Source organism: Arachis duranensis, chromosome 9 (genome assembly GCF_000817695.3).
Source record: "Arachis duranensis cultivar V14167 chromosome 9, aradu.V14167.gnm2.J7QH, whole genome shotgun sequence".
NCBI lineage: Eukaryota > Viridiplantae > Streptophyta > Magnoliopsida > Fabales > Fabaceae > Arachis > Arachis duranensis.
The window spans coordinates 3,525,652-3,548,258 of NC_029780.3; the positions used below are offsets into that span (position 1 = coordinate 3,525,652).

At 32.4% G+C, this 22,607-nt stretch overlaps 2 protein-coding genes across 3 annotated transcripts; both read right to left on the minus strand.

The window, feature by feature from the left end:
• Positions 1 to 3,231: 3,231 nt before the first annotated feature.
• LOC107464019 (mitochondrial-processing peptidase subunit alpha) lies at positions 3,232 to 8,213 on the minus strand. Its single transcript, XM_016082917.3, has 13 exons — positions 8,082 to 8,213; positions 7,428 to 7,667; positions 6,903 to 7,199; positions 5,681 to 5,848; positions 5,413 to 5,580; positions 5,223 to 5,303; positions 5,052 to 5,118; positions 4,616 to 4,713; positions 4,406 to 4,478; positions 4,246 to 4,316; positions 3,811 to 3,860; positions 3,608 to 3,720; positions 3,232 to 3,517 (listed from the first exon to the last, which is right to left on the minus strand). Exons 1-13 carry the CDS (start codon positions 8,121 to 8,123, stop codon positions 3,465 to 3,467), a joined length of 1,521 nt encoding a protein of 506 aa, XP_015938403.1. The 5' UTR covers positions 8,124 to 8,213; the 3' UTR covers positions 3,232 to 3,464.
• A 4,115-nt stretch (positions 8,214 to 12,328) lies between these two features.
• On the minus strand, positions 12,329 to 17,765 carry LOC107464085 (uncharacterized). Of its 2 annotated transcripts, none has more exons than XM_052254824.1 (16): positions 17,255 to 17,765; positions 17,087 to 17,142; positions 16,765 to 16,823; positions 16,569 to 16,640; positions 16,188 to 16,268; positions 15,890 to 15,997; positions 15,543 to 15,605; positions 15,318 to 15,428; positions 14,982 to 15,047; positions 14,480 to 14,635; positions 14,073 to 14,150; positions 13,887 to 13,925; positions 13,651 to 13,733; positions 13,157 to 13,229; positions 12,894 to 13,058; positions 12,329 to 12,812 (listed from the first exon to the last, which is right to left on the minus strand). In XM_052254824.1, the coding sequence occupies exons 1-16, from the start codon at positions 17,731 to 17,733 to the stop codon at positions 12,780 to 12,782; spliced, it is 1,722 nt and encodes a 573-aa protein (XP_052110784.1). In that variant the 5' UTR covers positions 17,734 to 17,765; the 3' UTR covers positions 12,329 to 12,779. The 2 variants fall into 2 exon arrangements, with proteins under 2 accessions (XP_052110784.1, XP_015938481.1); XM_016082995.3 differs by having other exon boundaries at positions 12,330 to 12,812; positions 15,348 to 15,428; positions 17,255 to 17,764.
• Between the last annotated feature and the right edge of the window lie 4,842 nt (positions 17,766 to 22,607).

A 22,607-nucleotide genomic window follows, 5' to 3' on the forward strand; every position in this document is an offset into this window, starting at 1 on the left:
AAATCACTTTTAAAAAAGAATCCGTTTTTACATGGAAAAAATAGTTTTTGAACATAAAAATTTATTTTTATTTATAAAACTAATTTTTTTTATCTAAAAACTGATTTTTCTTTAAATTATATAAAATCACTTACAACTTATAAATTATTTTTTAACATTTTAAAAGATCAATTTTACCTTTAATAATATTTATCTTTCAAAAGTTTCAAGACTAATTATAGAAAAAATAAGAAAGGATAATAGTGAAATAATAAAAAATATCTATAGACAAAAAGAAAAATAAAATTTATAAAAAAATCCATGTCCACTTTTCCAAATTCCGTGTCCATCATTGTCCTTCGTAAAAGAGTGGACACAAAAATATAAAAAACGGTCTTAGAAACAATGTGTTCCGTATCCATGTCTCTGCTTTCAAACACATTTTAAACATGTACTGTCTATATCCCTGTGTCTTGTCTCTAAAAACAAACCCTACCTAAGTGAACAATAAAATTAGTTACTTTATATTTATTTATAAATATATATCATTTTATTTATTTTTTATGTATATTTTATATTATAATATATATTTTATATATATTAGTGATTGATTTTGATGTATTTTTAATAGAGTTAATTGTTTTTTATATGATGAATGAAATGGTGTAATACAATAATATGAGTTAAAATAGGTGTATTTCACAAGTGTGATGCATAATACAAATCGTTATTTACGATTTGCATAACAAAAAAAATCGTTAATATAGATTTCATAAATCACATTTTTTTAAATTAAAAAATTGAAATCGTGACTCACGATTTCTTATTTTTTTTGTCTTACTTGAAATCGTAATTCACAATTTTTATAAACTTTTTTTAATTTTTTTTGTCTTATTTGAAATTGTTACTCACGATTTCTTCTTATCCCATAATACTGTATTACACCAAAATATTATAATATTAATGAAAAACACCAATAACAATCCAATATAAAAAAAAATTAGCCTTTTTAATATAGTTGTCCAAATTATTCAATTTTATATCTTACATTTAGCACTTTAATTTAGGTTAATTATTCACGTTTTTTTATTAGTTAATTTGTTCTTATCTGCCCGTTTTTAGTGAGATTTTCTATAAAATGAAGCTACTCGTTGAGGTATACTATTTAATTTTTGGATTATTTTGAAATGAACCCCATAAAGTCATTGAACCTTTTTTTTTTTCTTTCTTGGGTTCATATATACTAGGGATTTAAACGTGAGTAAATTTTTACTTCATTTTTTGTTTCAATGTTTTATATCTGTTTCTCAACTACCAATAAAGTTATTTTTGGGGAGGGGAACCGCTTCATTCCATGACTCTTGCATATTGAAATTCTTTTATTATGAATACAAACTTTATCAAATAAACTGAGAATTATGATGTGCCAATTAATCTAATTATAAGAATAAAAATTAAGAGAATTAATTGTTTTTATAAATATGGTTAAATTATTTATTTAAAAAATATATCAAGAATTAGACTAGATAATAATTAGTAATTATGAAAAGTCAAATATTTTATTATTTATAAGTTATATTAAAAAGTTTTTTAGTCAAATTGAATCAAATAGACATCACTTTANTTTGTCCTATTTTTATTTTAGTGAGTGTATGAGTTAGAATTTTAAACATAAAAGATATAAAAACCTCTAAAATCTTATAACCACTTTTTTTCTTAATTTTTTATGAATGAAAATTTTTTAAAAAAACTTAGATATAAACAAAAAAGTTAAAATAATTCTCTTAACTGTTAAATTAAAAAATCAAATTGAAATAAAAAATTCTTCTTTTTTTTTTATCTCATCCTGGGTTCTATTATATATCATGCATAATCTTTACTCTTTATTAAAAAGGTTTATGTATCATAGCATAAATTTAAATACCGACCAAATCTATTTAATATATACTCAATTGTTTATAGATCTTATACCTTTTTTTTTTAAATAAGTTTAAGATTAAATTTTGAGAATTGCATTTATGTAAAAATTATGAACTTTCAAAAAGATGTTGGAATTGAATTTTACTGAGATATCTTTTATCTGACGAGATTCTTCTTACCTAACCATTATTATATTTAGAGTACTACATATCAATAATGGTTCCTTTTGATAAAGTTCATTAGATTTATTCAGGATAAAATATGTTTTTTTTTCTTTAATGTATTTAAAATTTTCAAAATTATTTTAAGTTTAGCTTTGTCAAAAAATTAACAGCAGATATATAATTGAAACTTATTTCAAACATTAAAAATAAAATAAAATTAAATATTAAAATAAATTTAAAATTTTTAGAAACTGAACTAGCATTCTATGCTTCAAACTATGTTCCACTTTAGTCGAAAGCTTAAAAATTATCGAGAAAAAGAAAATCAAGATGGTGGTGTAAAATAATCTTCCTTCACTAATCTCACACGGTATAAAAGTCTAAATTTGTATAAAAAACAAATAATTATGTTTGATAAAATTTTTAAATAAAATTATAATAGGTATCAATACAAAAAATCCTAAAGTTCGGAGACCAATATTTGAAGACGACAAAAAACAATAAATTAGAAGTGAAACTCGAACCCGCAATCTTTAGGTGAGCACAAAGAGACTACCATTTGAGCTACAGTTCGTTGGTGAAGGAAGATGAACTTATTAGGACTTGAAATGTAAAATGAATTAATTTTGTATTTCAAGCTTGCTCTTTCTATTTGATGTAAAAATAATCTAAATGCATAAATCTAATTGAATGACAGCACAAAATTCTTTATGCTATCCCTGCATTAAAACTAAACTCTTATTTTTACTGGTTTTGATAAGAAATGTTTTTAAGACACTCCATAAGGATACCATAAGTAGAAACTTTGAATGAACGTTAAAGATGAATGATACTTTATTCTCATTCTCTTTCACATTCAAACATAATCTTTCCAATTAAATGAACCACAAGCCACAAACATGTTTAAAAGAGTGGTAACTGCCTCACTGGTATGCATACAATTTTATACGTGTATTCAATTATATAACATCACATTAGGCCATTAGCAAAAGTAACTATTTTTTACCTTGACTGTGAATAGTCATTCAAAAGAACGGACGTGATTGCACGACTATATAAACTTTTATAATGTTAGTAGCGCATCAAAATTAAACTCTACAACTAAATAGAAAATCAGGTACTTATTTAAAAAAGAATGTTACCCTTGTGTTCTCATAAGCTAAGAATATAGAGAAATAATTCGTTAATTTATAATTTTTAAAAAATAATGTCACATTAATCATGAGACCATACACTAATATATAAAACATTACATTTGAACAAAAGATGGGGGAAAAAATTGGAACCTGAACAAATGGCTCCTCAGATCCACGCAAAAATTTCTCTGCAATTTATTTTCCAGAATTGCTCTTGGAAATGTTACATATGATGATGATGACGATGATGATGATACAGGAATTCTCATTTTGCATGGAACATGCTGTTGACGGATTCATAACTGGGGACATTTATAACTGCGGCGATAAGAGGAAACATCTTGTTAATCGTTGGTTAAGACTCGAAGCGCCATAATTAAGTAATTAAATGAAAAACTAGTTAATCACCGTCGCCATAGGATGCCATAGTCAAAGGAGTGGAAATAATCTTCTGAGCAATTTTGGTGATATCGTTCAACGTGATTTCATCAACTGCCTTCAAGAACAGCTCCACAGGCTTCCTGAAATGATCATAACAAAGTTCTTAAGTAACAATTTGCAGAGGGCTCATTACTAGTTAATAAGAAATTTAATAAGAAATTCTTGCTTACCTTTCTCCATAAGTCAAAATTTGCCTCCCTATATCTTCTGATGCAATCATCTGAAAAAGAAACAAAAAAACAATGATCTTTTATTTTAAGCATACAAGAATCATATGAAATCTAACCAAATCCCATTTCCCCTTCAGAATTGAAGATTAAAAAGAACAAGGCAAACAATCGAGCAGGTACTATAATCACATATTTGTTTTAGTGGTCGACGAGGCAATGGCAGAGCTAAGCATGAATTTGTAATTAAAGCGGGCAATTCTTAAGGCTAAGAGGAAAATTATTTGTATCAAGGATTAAGAAATTGAAAGGGGAAAAAAATAAACTAGAGGTTCGGACTCTCAGAAGGAGACACAATGTGCCGCCCTTCGAAAATTTAAACAAGGGAGTCAAACCAAAAGAGAACCCCATTGCACATTAGAGAAAGAGAGACCATACTCGAGATTCCAGATTCATTAGAACTGCAGACTTTGTGGATTTTTTGGCACGGTCAAGCTGCACCTGTGTAACTGCCATGGCAAGAATCGTAAATTTATTAGACAGAAATCAAGGTCCTTACCAATGTACTACAGAAGCAAAAGAGAAAGAGAAGTAATACCTTGTCCAGGTGATGCAATCGCTAATAGTTCTTTGGCCGCTATATCCACAGATTTTGCCACAAACTCAGGGCTCTACACAAATTCGAGAGTCAATTAACCATTTCTTGGCTAATCTCTATAAGATAACTCCTTTATTTACTTATTAGATGAGAATCATGGGAATTGTCCATGCAGATGAATGCAAAGGAAGTTCAGAAAGAGAGTCTTACAGTGCTTGTGTAAATGCCGAAGAGTCCTGTGTTGTTGAAGATGCTGTTGAATGCAGAGCAAGAAAGAATTTGTTGGTGCTCATTCAACACGCGAAGGTCTGGATTGAATTGTACACACAATACAACTTGAAACATTAGAGAATATATACCAAATATAAGGACTCAAGGGCAGCATAAGGTGTTGTAGTCATCTCAAATGGGAAAACAGAGAACATTGTGATCAAGATAAAGCATATCATAGAGCCATGGTTACTTGAGAGCTGGTACAGGGAACGCTATGCAGTTTGTTTCAGTATGAAATTATGCAATTTGTTACTTTTTGTAATTAAATTGCAGGTGTTCATTTTGAGAGAATTTGGTATGCAAGTAAATGAAAGAATCAAGGCAACTATGGAACAAACTAAACTGTTAGCCAGAAGATATCGGTAAAACTTACATAGCCTTGAGTGCATCCCTTTCCCGGGCCCTCCTGCTGAGAATGAGCCACCCCCTCCCATAAGTGTCTGCATGATCAGAATCGTTATTTCCATATAAAATCATTTTTCCTTCTGTTTTTGAGAACTGAAGAAAAGAAGCAAAATCTGAAGGCATAGGACAAAATGAGCACCTGCAGAACAGTCAAAACTATGGCATCCTTCTCCTTTTGCCATCCACCGGGCACTTCAAAGGCAATCGCAACATGTGTAGCCTGCACTTGCAACATACCATAGTAGGTAAGTACAGATATGTCTTTTAAACGGGATAATTAAACAGAATGAAGTAAATCTAAGTAGTATTCTATACCAAGTTACACATACCCCTGATTCACCCTGATGACGGAAGTCACCCCCAACATACATAGATTTTGGTTCATGAGGTCGGGGAACATTTGGTAGATCAGCGAGAAGAGGCTCAGCAACAGACAGAAGTTCTTCATGGTCAACCCCAGATGCTGCAAGCACCATTCTAGGTGCTGTATAGTTCTCCTGATTTTCGCATTAGACAACAATCACATTCACATATAGATCACCAGAAGCCGAAAACCAACAATATTCAGTCAATATCAGAAAGGGTAAAAGATCTTACAGCAACAAATTCCTCTAAAATTGAGCCATCCAGTCTGTTCAATGCTGTTTCAGGAGCCAAAAGAGGATTAGCCAATGCACCGGAATAACCAGCAGAGTGAATTGCTTCTAAGAGCAAGCCTTGGGGATTATTCGAAAGTTCTCCAAGCTCTGATTTCACCTTTTGGAGCTGTATCAATACATGGTTCGACAAATTCAGCAATGGCCAAAGTTGAACAATTAATCAACTTGTCTTCACATCGGGATTACATATATAAAAGAAAGAGACTACATTATCAAAATGGAATGCTCTGGTTTTACCACAATTCCTGGGGTTCCCAGTGCACAAGAAAACTAGAAAGGAAATTATCCTATAGATTGCTAGCGCTAGCTCCTAGTTCAATTTTCCACCAACCAATTCATACTATGTTTAATTCCCCAAAAGGCCAAAACTAATCAGAAGTCAGAGCTAAAAAATATTCGTTTCCAATCTCAGTGCATGAGTTGGTATAGTACTTAGTGTTAAATTCCATTCTCAATGCAATGGAGTCTAGTAAATTATGACAGTAAAATGAGAGAATTTGGGATTCAGATAAGTTGAAAATTCTCTATTTTGTGCAAAAAATTATTCTTTTGATCTGTTCTGGAAAGTAAGTAAAGTTATAGCAAGATGTAATAGGCTATCTCTGATGCAAGGATTGCATTCTCTCTCTAACTGTTCATACTTTGTAACTGAACCTAACTCACTCTAACAACCTATGACTTTACTAAATATTGATGTTACCATGCAAAAGTTGAGCTAGCTGTGTTAACTCAAACTTTCTCCGGAAGATGCCCTAACACTTGCAAGGAATAACATTGTCTTCGTTTTCGTTTTACTTGATAAATACATTGTCACTAAACTTGTAAAGAATAAATAAATAAATACTATATAAACACTCACTCTTTTAGATGTCTCATTTTCTCATAATTCATCACAGGAATACCTAAATTTTAATTATGGACAATAGAACAATGTCATTTGCTGCATATACTGATGAATGACAGAATGAAACTGCTAACTAAGGGTGCTTGTTTGTTTCTTGTCTTCATTTTCAGATGCAGGACATGGGTAGCATCTCTAGTAATTAAAATGAAAAAGTACAAATTGAAAATGAAAATGAAAATGTGAAACAAACAAGACAGATACTTAACCTTACGAATTAAAAAGATTCAATCCTTTTGTAATCACAAAAATCAAATACCTCTTCATTGACCTCCCAGTTCAAGAAGACTGGGTTCCTTACACAATCAACCAGCAATTCCACCATTTGAGGAACATAAGTCTTCAAAGCATCAAATGTGTATCCCATTTGCTCCCGAGAAGCTGAGGCTCCTATGTTGCCACCAATAGCTTCTACCTCCCTTACAATACGAAAATGACTACGGTTTGTTGTGCTCTTGAAAGCCATTCGCTCGAGCAGGTGAGAAGCCCCAGTATACAATGGTGCCTCATATATGGAACCACAGTCAAGGTATAATCCAATTGAGGCTGCATGGTTCTAATTAACAACCAAAATGAAAAACATAATCACTATGCTAACCAATCACCTCAAATAGACTATTATCACTCAAAGTAGCATTGTCATTGAACATATCAACATAGTGGCTCCCATTGGTAAACCACCTTAGAATAAAAATACAGAGAAACCTGTATTGGTCTCCCAGGACATATCCTTTTTTGTGCACTTACAAAACACAAGCAAAGAGAACTATAACTATGCGCATACCAATGAGGTCTCCGAGGCTATTTTGAGACCATTGTGGAGAGTTGTGATCTTGGTCTTGCTTGGCTCAACCAAATCCGGCAGTGGATCGGGGAGGGCAATGCCTCCGAGCGGAGTGTCAAGCGGAGGAAGCTGACTAGAACTCTCCCCTGTAAGCCAGCTGAACAATCCACCTGAGGAAGGCTTTGTAGCTACTGCAGCTGAAGTTGCAAACCTTGTGGCTCCTAAGTAGCTTCCATGGCCCTAATCACACATTACAAGGTTCCATTTCATCACACAGCAACACACACATAATCTTTGCAACAAAATTACCACAAAAAAAATAAAATTCCATTCCACTTTCACCAATTCGAATCTATATCACAAACAACAAGAGCTAAATTTTCTATTCCCCTATTTGTCACATGATTTCTAGCATGAAAAAGTAATCTAGGAATTGTCAAAATGGGCAACTATAAATTTAATGAATAAAATAAAAAAGCAAACAACTTTTCTATATACAACCCCATCAATAAAAAAAAATACGAATCAAAATCAATTTTTTTCATGTGGGTTTAGCTCAAATCAATTGAAAACTTCATTATTTGATTTGTGGTATTAAAAAAACAAATTAGAAAGAAAAAAGGAAATAGAGAGAGAAGCGTAGTAGAGAGTGACCTTGAGATGCCTCTTGAGTGAAGAAGATGCTGCTCTATACATATTAACAATGAGAATACGCAATGAATCGCTAAAATCTAAAAGCAAATTGTTTTCGATGTTATATGAGAGTGCAAATCAGCAAATCAGCGGATCACAGAACCAGAAAACACAAACACAGAGAGAGGCTTTCGGTTCCAGATGACAAGACAATGGGGAATGGGTCAGGCCCATTTATTTATTTTTGTCAAGGCCCATTAAATTTTGTAAAGGTTAAATTCTTGGTAACTTAGTTGGGCCACTTAGGCCCAATGAGGATAAAAGCTTTAAAATGACAAAAAATAAAAGAATACGACTGGGCAAAATTAGAAATGAAGTCAATGTCTAAAAAAAAAGAAATGAAGTCGTTAATTACATATTAATTAAAAATAGATGGTTGATTTTTTTTTGGTGACTAAATAGAAAAGAAAGAAAAAAGAGACAAAATCAAATTAATTGGCTAGGGTCATATCTAAATCTATTAGATGTTGAAGCTCACTCCATGGTTGGCTCCAATTCGAGTGAATGTCCGCGACAGAAGCAGCTGCTTTAGCCATACAATCTGCAACACTATTTGCAGTCCTCTGAATTAAAAGAATAGAGACTCTCCAATTCCAATTCATAACCTCCTGAATATGCTTTGCCAAATCCCATTCCGGAATATCCTTACTAAGCATTCTTTTGTTTACCAAGAAAAGAGCTTCTAAACAGTCTGTTTCACAAATAACCTCACGAAATCCACTCTCCCAAGCAAGAAGTAAACCTCTCCAAATTGCATACAATTCAGCAAAAAGAACACTGCACACTTCGACTTTTCCAGTGCAACCTTTCAACCAACATCCATCAGGATTGCGAATAATACAACCAAAACCAGCATAGCCAGAAGGAGCAAACCAACTAGCATCACAATTCAATTTAACAGAATGAACTGGAGGTGGAACCCAATGCAAACAAAGTGAAGGAGGAGACAGAGATTGATGCATAGCAAAAATAGTGTGAAACTCCCTTACTGAACTACGAATCAAACTCACCACTTTACTAGCACTCCATGAATCATCTATATTAAATAAGTCATGATTCCTGCTTCTCCAAATCCACCAGATGGTCGAAAAGAAAAGAAAAACATCTCCACTCTTTGCACCTCTGTAGAGCCAATCATGTAAATTCGAGTTATCTGAATAAAGGCCTAAAAGGTTCTAGACCTCCTTGGCACTAGGGCACTCCCGAAGACAATGAAGAATGGATTCAGAACTATTCTGACACCGATGACAGGTGCTAGATAAAGCTAAACCACGACCCAAACGAAACTCTGCTGTAGGAATAGCATTATGGAGACTGAGCCAAATCAAGAACTTATACTTCTCAGGAATATGCAGACGCTATACCCACAACCAATTATCATGCTCATTCCAGTCAAACTTTCTTTTGGCTAGCCAACTGTATCCACTCCTAGCTGAGTAGAGTCTAGATGATGCCACACCCCACGACCAACCCGAACTCTCTCCAGCATTCAAATCCGGATTATAAGCATTCAAACGCTGTTTATCATCTTCTGGAATGATAGAGAAAATATCATGGAGATTCCATTGACCATCTTTCCAAACGTCTCTAATAGTTAAATCAGAGTCAGATATATGTACAAAAGGGACATCTTGAGCAATTGGGCCCTCAATACTCCAATTGTCAAACCAAAAAGATTGATCAAGTGACCCAACGCACCAAGAGAAGGCATCCTTAAGAGCACCAAAAGCCTTTGAGATACTCTTCCAAACATGAGAAGCATTGCAAGGGACAGGGCCATCTAAAACTCCCTCATTCCTCAGATACTTCGCCCTCAATAGAGCAACCCAAGGCTTGTCCTGACAATGAAAAAGTTGCCACACCAATTTACCAAGTAAAGATATATTAACACACGCAGGGTCTCTAACACCCAGGCCACCAAATTTTTTTGGAGTGATCACGGTCCTCCAATTAACAAGAGAAAGACCTCTACCATCAACTTGACCCTTCCAAAGGAACTGTCTCATCATAGAAGATAATTTATCGCAAACCCAATTTGGAAAAAAGGATACCTGCATATGATAGACAGGAATGGATGCTGCAACAGAATTGATCAGGCAAAGTCTCCCTGCTTTATTTAGAAGCCTTCCTTTCCAATTAGCTAATCTTCCCCTCACCTTTTCAATCACCGAATGAAAAGAAGCCCTACTGGTACGGGAATGATTAAGGTTAACTCCAAGATATCTTCCTAAGTCCAAAGCAAAACGTATTGAAGAAACACTAGTAAAAATATCTCTTCTACGAGCAGTCACATTTTTAGAACAAAAAGCTTTAGACTTTTCAAGATTCACTTTCATGCCAGATGCCTTGCAAAAAATATTAAGAGAATGCATGACCATTTGGACCTGACTTTTTGTAGCCTGGCAGAAGAGTAAGAGATCATCTGCAAACATCAAATGAGAAAATTTTGGGCCACCCCTAGTGACAGAAACTGGTTTCCACACACCCTCGACCACCTTATGAGATATATAGCAAGCAAGTCTTTCCATACAAAGCATAAATAAGTAAGGAGACATTGGATCGCCCTGTCTAAGCCCCCTTCTAGGAGCAAAACTATCCAATCTATTCCCATTCCACATAATAGAAAGAGAGGATGCACGGACACAAGTCATAATCAAATTAACAGTGATGATAGGAAAACCAAAAGCAATGAGAGTACTCTCCAAAAACCTCCAATCCACCCTATCATAAGCTTTTTCAAGATCAATTTTAAAAGCAAGAGTACCTTTCTTGGATTTTGTGTGCTTCATGAAATTCAAAATTTCTTGGGCCACAATAATATTATCAGGAGCACCACGACCCGGAATAAAACCTCCTTGTAAAGGACTAACAATATCTGGAAGAAAATGCCAAATTCGGTTAGTCAATACTTTTGTGATAATTTTATAAACAACATTACACAGGCTAATAGGCCTGAAATCCTTTATAAAGGTAGGATTATCAATTTTAGGAATAAGCACAATCAGAGTTTCCATGATGCTAGGATTTAAGAACTCTCCCAAAAAAGCGCTCCGGACAATATTCCAAATCTCAGTGCCTACTATCTCCCAATATTCTTTAAAAAAATAAGCTTGAAAGCCATCTGGACCAGGAGCCTTAAAAGGGCTCATACTGAATACTGCTGACTTGACTTCCGCAAAAGAGACAGGGTCAATTAACCTAGCACAAGCCTCAGTGCTTAGAGTGGGCATCGGAACATCCCCTAAACAATCAACCTCAACCTCTTCCGTTGTACCAAAGAGATTCTTGTAAAAATAGATGGTTGATTAAATTTGTTTAAATATTTTTTTAAAAAAAATATAACTATGTTGTGTATATATTAAAATTTAATTATTAATAAAAATTTAAAATACAAAATGAAAATATGTAAAATAATTAAACTGTTGTCAACACTTTACTTTCGAGTTTCGTTGATCACCGTTCACTCATTATTGGAGGAAACACTTTACTTTCGAGTTTCGTTGATCACCGTTCACTCATTATTGGAGGAAACACTTTACTTTCGAGTTTCGTTGATCACCGTTCACTCATTATTGGAGGAAACACTTTACTTTCGAGTTTCGTTGATCACCGTTCACTCGTTATTGGAGGAAACGGAACTCATTTTTGAGGTTTTAATAGTGCAAATTTAATAGAAATTAGTAACATAAAATTATATTAGCTGTGTATACCACTAAATTATTAGTGTATTTTAGCATTGTATTTATACGTGGCTTTAAGGTTTCAGTGGTGCAGCCGAGGCTTGGTGCTAGTGGCAGGATCTACTGCCTCGCAAGTAGCTACACTCGGGTTGAAGTCCTAGGAGAGGAAAAATGAACTCTTAAATGAACTCATGTAGTGTTTGTGAGTGTGTTGTATGTGGGTGTATAATATATGAGTAATGTCTAAGATTATGGGCTGTCTAATCTATCTGACCAAAAAAAAAATTCAGTGGTTGGAATTCCAAAAACTATTGACAATGATATCCCGGTAACCATGCTTGAAATGTATGAGGTCAAAATGATTTTTTTTTTTTTAACATTCAATTGATTAATGTGTATTGCACTCTGCTAGCTCATAGTGCCATTCATTCATACACAGGCTTCATAGTTGGCCCTGTCAATGGTAGACATGCATATATTCCATTTGGGGTAACCAATTTGTAATTTGAAGCAAGTTTGTTTGGTTTTATCACTGAACAAGATTGTAACATCTTATGGCTCAAATTTTGTGTAGAGGATAAATGAGAAGCAGAAGGTGGTGAACTGGTGATAATAGACAAAATGTGGGCAAGACTGATATCTTCAACCAACCAACCTAACTTCATCAAATGAAACCAGGTTATTCATACACAAATGAGATATATACATAATTTTGCTGTTTCTTTTCAATTACATCATAGGCTACTTTCTCTTTTTTCTAATAGTATACAACCAGTGCTGAAAACATGAGGATTCTCGACCAGAGGAATCGAAATATAACAACACGAAATACGAGCACTTGCTCGCCCAGCACCTAGAGGCCTAATTGCATCATAAAAAAAAGGGCAGCCCGTGGTACAAGCATTTCGCGTTAACATAGAATTCGAGGAAGGGCCACACCCAAAGGGCGTGATGTACGCAGCCTAACCTGATAATTATATTAGTGGCTGTTTCCATGGCTTGAACCTGTGATCTTGAGGTCATACGGAAACAACTCAACCGTTGCATCATAGAATACACAAAGTGCTCAAATAGTTTAGATTCTTTTCAGTACCTTGGGAAAGACTGTGTAAATAACTTCTTTCAGATTCCTGCAACCCACAAGTGTCATCTTTTCTAGACCTTCATTTCCTAAAGTTTTTTCAGCTGTTTTTGGCACTATGCACATTCTGTAACCCAATTTGGCTACCGTGTATACCCTTTTCTCCATTCTAGGAACCTGCATCATCATCATCATCATCACATAAATAATACATAATCCAAATGCTATGGTAAATTCTGATTAGCAAATGTTCAATTCTCGTGAAGCATCATTACCATGCGAAGCTCGCCACCAAGTCCAATTTCACCGATGAATGCAATGTCATTTGGTATTGGGACCTCCAAGAAACTGAGAAAAAGAAAAGGTACATCATAGATTGACACTAAAATCTAACAATAAGGGAAGGCGAAAAAAGGACATATTTCATTAACCTCTCGTGAGATTTAGTAAAATTCATCGTTACCTGACCTCTTTGGTGTTATGTTTATAAGGATGTTAAGTGTCACATTTTAGAAAATATAAAGATATCACGTGTAATATTACTTATATAGTTATATCAATGCTTTAATTTTATAAATAGAAAGGAGGTAAGTGTAACCAAAATTTTGATTTTTTATCATAAACTGCCAGAAAATTATTCCTCCAAGTCCAAGCAAGTAGCATGTGCATCTAACTTCAATCATATGCTCCCAAATCCTCTTCACATGACATTTATCATTTTCAGATCAGCAAGTTTTAACACAGTTGAATAAAATTTAGAAATATAAACCTGCTACAAATCGCAGCTGCTATTGCAAGATCTCCTGCAGTCTCAGTAAGTGTCAACCCACTAACAACATTCAAAAACACAGCCTGTTGTACAAAACAGAACTTGATCAACACGAGTCAAGAAGAAAACAAGTAAAGCAGTTAAGTCGAAAAAAATACAGATGAATGGCTTTAGAACTGATCAAGGAACAATGGCCAACAAACAAAAATATATATTGCATTTATAGATCAGCTTACATTTTCTTGTAGGCGAAGACCTGCTTGCTTTATAAGAACCTACATTTGAGTTATGAGACTATGATCAAGGAATTACTCTACACCTCTCAACACTGAAGATTATATAATGGATATGCAAAAGACTAAAAAGAAGATAAGAAGATGAAGATATGATACAAAAGCATGTTAATAAAATTTTGAACATACAGATATGATCATATCAGCTCTATTTGCATGGATCCCATTAACTTGCCTTGAACCAGTTGAGCCAGAAAGACAAAGTGCCTGCAACACGCATATGGAAATTTGCTTAAATCTTCCAAAGTAAAAGATGTGTGAAAGAATTCTGATTTATGTATTATTATGTTCCAACTTCCAAGTATTTTCACGCAATGATACAGTGAACCAACAACTGAGCACCAAGAGCCTAACTCAATTTAGACTACTGGAACAATGTATATGGATTTGCTCATGAATTTTATGTTTTGTGCATTTGATTTCCTTAAAAAGAAAATTTTACATAGTGAAAACATCATCATTTCTAACAATTGCTTGCAATATATTCACAATAAAGGGGAGTGAAATTACCCACAACAGAAATAAAAGAAAATCACCTGAATTTCAATAAGGAATGTTCGGGAGCCATCCATTATCACAGCAACAGCTAGCCCCGCTAATATTTCCGAATCTAAATGTTGCTCACTGAGAAACATTTCACTCGCATTTGAAACAGCCTGAAGTCCTGAATGTGACATCTCAAAAACTCCAAGCTGACAACAAAGATCAAAAATAATTTTTTTGCTGCATCATCGTGACAATGGAGTAAAGGAAATAATGCCAAAACCAAATAAGTAAAAGAAATTGGCATGATTACACAAAAAGATACCACTTCTCTATATGGTTAAAGAGAGGCAAATAAGGTACATATATTCATATAAAAAACACTACCAGAAACGTACCAAACTAAACTAAAGAAAGAAGTCAATGCCAAGACATCTGTTCATAATATTAAGTGTTGCAACTTACAAACAGATATTTATTGAAGTTGTTGGTACTTAGATATAAATAAAGTCAGGGAAGATATGGTGGATCCACAACATAATTGTAGTGGTGTACCTCATCAGTGGATCCAAATCGATTTTTCACAGCTCGAAGCATACGATGGGTGGAGTACTTCTCCCCCTGAGGATTACAATGAGCAGTTAACATAGAGAAAATGAAGTGATTTCAGCAAGGTAACCATTCCATAAGTAACATGCAAAAAATGCATTAGGCAGTAAAAACAAAACTATGTGATTTTAGCTCAAAAATATACTCTCAAAATAATTTTGCAAAGGGATTAAGGGAATAGGATGAACCATGTCTTGCAACTGAACAATAACTTGAATCTAAGTAAAAATATACAGTCAAAGTCTCAAAGAATATATGCGAATTAGAATTTGTCAACTATACAACGAAAGAAAGATACATCAAGGTACCAACTTCCATATACAGAACAACGTCTACAATATGCTCCAAGACACGAGGTCCAGCTATGTCTCCAGATTTAGTCACATGGCCAATCTAAAATATAGAACAAAAAAAAAAGCAAATTTGCAATGGTTAAGCCAACAATTCTCATGCCACTTAAACAGGAAAGGTACAATGCATAAGTTTGATGAACATATGCTTGCTCACCAAAAGAACGGGGATGTTTGTTGTCTTTGCAAATCGCAGCAAAGTTGAAGTGCATTCTTTCACCTGTCACACACCTATGAGATGTCATGTATCATGGGAACCAGCATGTCATTTCACCGTATAAAAAGATATAGCCAATGCACATTTGACAGTTTTGGTAATGTAGATTAAATGAATCTCGAGTAGGGAAGATATGGTGTGAATGATAAAGTAGGCCATTCATCTCAGAAACAATGAACAAATCAAAGAATTTCAAGCAACAGAAAACCTATGAATCGTACCACAGATGTTATCCTTTTCAATAAGATGCAAGTTAACAAGGAAATTTAGCAAGATAGATTCCCAACCTGCATAATCCCTCCAGGACTTCCCATTATTCCTTTCAAATAAACAGTTTGTATTGAATCAATAACCAGAGCCCGAGGGGAGAGATACTGAACTTTTTTCAATATATCCTGACACAATACAATAGCAAACAATACATCAATTAGACTCCTGTACAACGCTCTACTCTAGCGAATTAAAAATACCTTTAAGGCAAACAAAATTCTTGGCAGTATCAAGAAATTGTTAAAACCGTGTTAAAAAAATAACACACAACTGACTAATGGTAAAAACAAGTCAGAAGAATCCAACACAAATCACCTCAATATCATTACTTGAATATAAATAAATGTCTTCTGTAATGCCAAGGCGATCCGCCCTATTGCCTATTTGCTCAACACTCTGTCATAAATGAACAAAGTAAGATAAATAAAAGCTACATCAAAAAGTATTTTAAAGAATTAAACAACAGTTGTAAATCAGAGAATATACTACACTGTCCAAGTTAACGATTTTTCTGTAGATTAATTATTATATTATTCACAGGCTTACTTTCTTCTACATTTAAATGAGGTTATTTTCCCCTGAATATCTAGTTTGAGAAATGAATAAGTTTTATAAAAGCTCCACGAGATTTTTCAGGAACTTGAGATGATAATTAAGTTTACAATTTTGAAAACCACCAACAAGCAAAAGCCAAACCTCTTCACCAGAGACGTACACAACTGGAGATGCTTCGCTATCATTGCACTCTTCTGTGATCATTGCAGCAATCTGCAAGTTCAAGTGTCACAATTAAAGTAAGTGTCCATGGGTTGGCCAAGTCTTCAAAAGAATGTTAGCCATCTAACTTGTAGATCCAGTTTCAGTGTTTCACTATCTGAAAAGTAATCCATACCTGCAGCAGCAGAGTACTTTTCCCGACTCCAGGATCGCCACCAACTAAAGTCAAAGAGCCTTCAAACCCAACATTACAAAAGCAAAATTACTAAGCCATGAGCACTCTTGCAATATGGGTTTTCAGAAACATGAATCACAGAAGATATGGTAACCACTAGAACAATCAGCTGGAGAATTCATAACAGAATTCAAATAAGGAGCACAGGAAAAAGCAAAAGTAGTAACTCCTTGGAACTAGTCCTCACCCATCAAACATACAAATCAAATCATGGCCAAGACAGAGAGTTTGTCTAAAGATAAGCATAAATATTGAATTGAACCTGGTACAAGGCCTCCACCAAGCACTCTAGAAACTTCATTTCCACAAGGACCGTTTCTGAAATCAAAGCAAACCTCAAAAAATGTTAACACTTGCCACATTGTTTCTTCACTGGTAAAGTGCAAACAAATGATCCATTTAAAGCTTGTATCTTTTTGAAAGAACCTACAATGGAATCCTCCAATGAAGCTGATCAAGACCTCTATTGACCTCAGCCAATCTCAATGGACGCAACTGAGTTTCTTCCTGGTGAGGTAGCCATGACCCAACAGCACCATCCATAACAGCAAAACCACTCACCTTGTTGTCACTTCCTTTGGTTTCATGAAACTCTTTCATGGTTCCAGCTTCACCACATGATCTACACACACCCCACCATTGCCCTGCACTGTAGCCGCAATTGCTGCAAACCCAGTGAACCTTCTCCTTGGCCTTCTTCTTCTTCGGAGAGCCACCGATTCCCTGGACTGGGTTTGTGGCAAAGTCTTGAGCTTTGTGATCAGAAGAAGAGGGGTTTGCATTGGTGATGAATGGGTGTTGTGGGTTGTGAAGGTGAAGGTGAAAGGTTGAATGTGGAAATGATGATTGGTTTGAAGGAAGCAAATGGAAACGAGAGAAGAAGGGCACGGAAGCCATTTGGATTTGCATGGATTGAAGCTCGTCAAAATAAACCCTAGTGGAGGGTTTTAACTTTTGACTTTTTGAGAGTTTCAGTTGAAAAAAATCAAATAGACGTGAATTTTTTTCCTGACCAAGAAAAAAAAAGACATGAATTTTAAGCAAGTATTGGGACCATTCTAATTCTTACATTTTAATCTCTTCTTCTCTAATATTCCTTTTATAAATATTTGCAAAGCTACATGGAAAAGATATTTTAGTAACTAAATTTAATTAAATTAATCAAATAATTTATTGACATAATAAAAGTTAATTAAAGATAAAAAATGAGACATATAAAAAAAAGACTTGATTAAATTTAATTATAAAAATAATTTATATATAATATATTTTTATATATTTGTGTGTGTGTTTTTTATGAAACAATTAGTGAAAGTAGACTTTGTCGTTAAGCAAGTACTAGTAAGATTTTAAAATATATTTCTACTAAATAATAAGTCAGTTAGGTCAATTTTTTTAACAAAAATAGTTATTTTATTGATTTATAAAAAAAAAAGTTGATTTTTGGTTGGACAACAATAACAGAAAAATGATTTCATCAAAATATACATATTAACTAGCATGATACAGGCGTGATACACAAGCAACATATAATTAGAATGACGTGAATATAAAGAATTGTTAGTTATTTTATTTAGTGTAAAAAAAAGAAACGATCATCTTTATTATTTTTAAAGTATTTATAAAATTTAAAGTAAATTGTAATTATTTCAATTAAAAAAAGAAAGACATAAAGAATATTATACTATTTTAGTATTGTTTGTAGATGTAGTGATAATATGAATAATACTATTCTGATTTTAATTTATTCTAGTGTTAGAATTGTTTTTTATACTTAAGTAGTAAAAAGTAACGCAAATTTGATTTATAATAAAAATTCAATTTTTATGATTCGATTTAAATCAAATCACACAAAAAATGGTCTAATTTTCAATTATATTCTCGAGAACTTTCTTGCAAGTTGCAACAGGAATAAATTTAATTTCTAATCTATTAGTAAGCTTTTCCTCAAATATCAGTGCATTCCAAACTAACCAAATCTTCTATACAATTGTACCGTCATTAATAGTTTATTATTGTTTGATTTAATTTTTTATTTATAAATAAAGAGCTAAAGTTTTATTTATAAACATAGAATAATAAATTATTAGCTACATAGCTTTACTAGTAGATTAATTTTTATGCAATAAAATGAATATCATAATATAAGAAGATTATATTATAAATTATTAAATATTATATTATGAGAATATCATTAATATAATTTTTTCTCGTATAAATTTTTACATCTGTTTTTCAACTTTCAACATAATTTTACAACAATTGGGATTCGTTTTCTTTCAATTGCATATAGTTTCTTTTTCTTATAAATAATTTGTTTCCAAAAAAAATGATATTTGTATTACCTTTTTGTTAGTACTTAATAGTACTTTTTGAACTAAAAAAAATGTCAAGATAACCGAAAAAAAAAAATACTAGTGTCTAAGAGTATCGGTGGCTGGGTTTAGTAGTTTTTGTTTTTGTTTTTATACTGTTTGTGGCTGGGTTAAGTAGATAATGAATTATTGCATACAGAATAGGAAGAGATTCGAATTCAACCAACCTAAGTTGGTTTGGGCTAAGTACATTTAACAAGGTTTTTCTATTCAATTCAAACTTGTGAGTTTTGCAAATTTTTTGTCTTTCAATCCTAACCTACCAACCAACCGCATATTATGGCCTCGGACAAACCGAGTAACGTGAATTTTTTGTTTTTTGTTTTTGTCAGAGTTACGTGAATTTTGAACCAATTTGCATTGCAACGGCCATTGAGCCTAAATCCATAAGTTAATGGGTTGATCCATATTATTCAAAACCAATAGACGCCTCATTTTTTTTTTGTCTGTATACACCAATATATCTTTATGTGCTTATGTATTTTTACTAATTTAAATATTACAAAAATAACTGAGAGAATAAATTAAAATTTTAAATTAATCATTTTTTAATTAATATATAGTGTTGATATTGAAAATACAAGTTTTGTATTCTTAGCTGAAAATTTTAAAAAACCACGAAAGAAAGAGTTTCTCCAAATGAAACTAAAACAAGTGTATATCACACAGCTAACGTGCCCTTATCATGTTCATAAATTCTTTAGGAAAGTGATCAAATAAAATAAGCAAGCAATTAATGGAGGGAAAGTACGCAGAATTAATTAGGTGCCTCCATTTACCATATTTGATTTGGTAATTGATACCACAACTTATATGTATATCTCTAAAATTGAAACAACTAATAACACTATGTGACACAAAAATAGCCTTTATCCTATTTTTTCCCAAATTACTTGCATTTTCTCATAATGATCACTCTTACTATTTGATTGGTGATGTTTAATTACATAACTTATCTAGAACCAGAATCTTCATTCTTTATTGTTTTCTCATGATCAACTTCCCCAAAAAATAAAAGAAAAAAAATCGTTATTTCTGTAAAATAAAAAATCAGTGGCAAAAATTTTTGGTTTTCATGTGAATTTGAGTTGAAACTGTTACCAAGACACCTTCAAACATCAAAGTTCAACTCGTGCATCTCATGTTCCTCTATATAAATGTAGAGTTCCAATTCTTTTTGCTGTAATATCCTGAAACACAGAACTTGCTCTGCTTCATATGCTGTTGATTTTGCTAATGCCATTTTAATCTTAATGATAATTTGAGTTGGCTTTTTGGCATTCATATCTTCCTTCCTTATGTTTTATCTGCATGATTTGTAATAAGGGTTTTGCTTATTTTCATATATCTTGTGAAACATTTAACTTAATAAAAAATTGCTAAACAATCAAAATTTTTACCAAAATAATATGACAATACTATAATTGATGACATGTTGCAAGTGATTTACTAAATTGTTTTGCTTAAATCTTCTTATGATGTTCTTTGTTCTTTGTTGTGTTTCTTAGATATAAAAGAGCATTTGGTTTTGGTTATTCTTTTTCCATTGGAATCATGAGAAGAAGTATAATAATAATAATGAAGACAAGAACATAGGTGAATAGGTGATGATCATGGAGAACAGGACAATGAGAAGGACTTTTAGTAATATGATTGGAGATGAGAAGGGTATGAAACCTTTGATGCTGAAATGTGGCTTGGCTTTGGCACTTACATTTGGTGGATTTCTCTATTCTCACTTCAGAACCAAAAGAATCAAGTTTCCCTCTTCTATCCCTAAGTGCCTACATTCACGTTCGTTTCCCTCATTCTTCTTTTGTACTATATCTCTGTTCCAATTCCATCTAAAATTATTTCTTAAGATTTGAAAATGATATATTGATCATTGATCACTTAAAAAGAGATAAAACATTAGCCTTTCTTAAAGAAATGATGAGTGATGATTTTTAGATGAATTTAGTATAACTAATATTGTTTATCTATAATGCGAAATTTCAGGTCGTGGAAGTCAAGCTAATTTAGGAAGACGTATAAAGTCATCATCCAATTCTTGCAATATTCATTCAGAGGGAACTAATACTTTAGATTCTGTAAGTTACTTGAAAAAGAGAATACTTATCTGGTATTTTCTAGTTGTTGTGTGTTTAGGCCTTGTCATTTTGAATGTTGATGCCATAAAATATCAATTTCCAATAACTTAATTGGAACTTAGAACTCTAATAATATATCTAAAATTACAAATGCTTGAAAGTTGGTAAACATTATTACTAAGAATTTTTTTTATGAAAAGAACATCAAAATTAATCCTTAAAAAATGAGTACCATGTTTATTTATATTAGTCCTTCAAAAGATTCATTACACAGTCAAGAGTGTCATGATTCTACTGCCACCAAAGTGCCAATGGTTTTCTTAGGGTTAACAACTAACAAAACATGATTTAGCAGGAATTTAATTGGTTCGTAAATTGATTAAGAGAACAACCGATGTCAGAAGAATCTGACATACCGATAACATAGTTTCATAAATTCAAGCGAATCAATTTATAATTCAGAATAAAATGACAAATAAATTTTTTAAAATTTATATTTTAGACAAATTAGTCTTTAAAAAAATACTAATAAAATTTTTCAGATATCAAATATAGATACATTACCTTTAAATTAATTTTTATAATTAGGGTAAAAAAACTTAATTTAAACTAACTTATTCACGTTTATTACCATAAAAAACTTTATTGGTAATTTTTTTAAGAGAGTATTATATCAAAAATATAAATTCTTAAAAATTTATTTATCGTTTTACTCTATAATTTTATTTATATAAGTAAATGATCAAATTAGTTCTTAAAAGATCATTCATTTTTTAAATTAGTCTCCGAAAATTTTTTAAATCAAATTCGTCTTTCAAAAATTTTAAATTAATCATTTTAGTCTTTCTGTCACATCAAAATTTGTTGATGTGGCATATTAAGTGACAACACAACACACACCTAGTAATCCTAATTAGCCGCTAACATGATTAGTTTATGAAATTATATTAAATCAACCCCAAATTAAGGAATTCCAATACTTCAAGTTTTTAACTCAATTAGGTTTTGATTTGATCTAATTTCATAAACTTATCATGCTAATAGTCAATTAAAATTCTTATGTGTGTTGTAGTATCATTTAACGAGTCATATTAACAAATTTTGGCATCGTCAAACAAAAAAAAAACTAACATGATTAATCTAAAATCTTTAAAATACGAATTTGATTTAAAAAAATTTTTGAGAACTAATTTTAAAAACTAGTGATATTTCAAGAGCGAATATGACATTTACCCGTATTTACATACTGAAATACTATAACTATATTTTTCACGTAAAATATTTTAAATGTGACATTTTGTTCGATGTATCTATTACC

Coding starts and splice junctions, on each gene's coding strand:
- LOC107464019 (XM_016082917.3), bottom strand. CDS start 8,123: ATGTATAGAGCAGCATCTTCTTCACTCAAGAGGCATCTCAAG. Junction 4,714..5,051: donor AGGGATGCACTCAAGGCTAT/GTAAGTTTTACC, acceptor AATTCAATCCAG/ACCTTCGCGTGTTGAATGAG. Junction 4,317..4,405: donor GATTGCATCACCTGGACAAG/GTATTACTTCTC, acceptor TTGCCATGGCAG/TTACACAGGTGCAGCTTGAC.
- LOC107464085 (XM_052254824.1), bottom strand. CDS start 17,733: ATGCAAATCCAAATGGCTTCCGTGCCCTTCTTCTCTCGTTTCCATTTG. Junction 16,269..16,568: donor TGTACGTCTCTGGTGAAGAG/GTTTGGCTTTTG, acceptor CATTTATGACAG/AGTGTTGAGCAAATAGGCAA. Junction 13,926..14,072: donor GAGCTGATATGATCATATCT/GTATGTTCAAAA, acceptor ACTCAAATGTAG/GTTCTTATAAAGCAAGCAGG.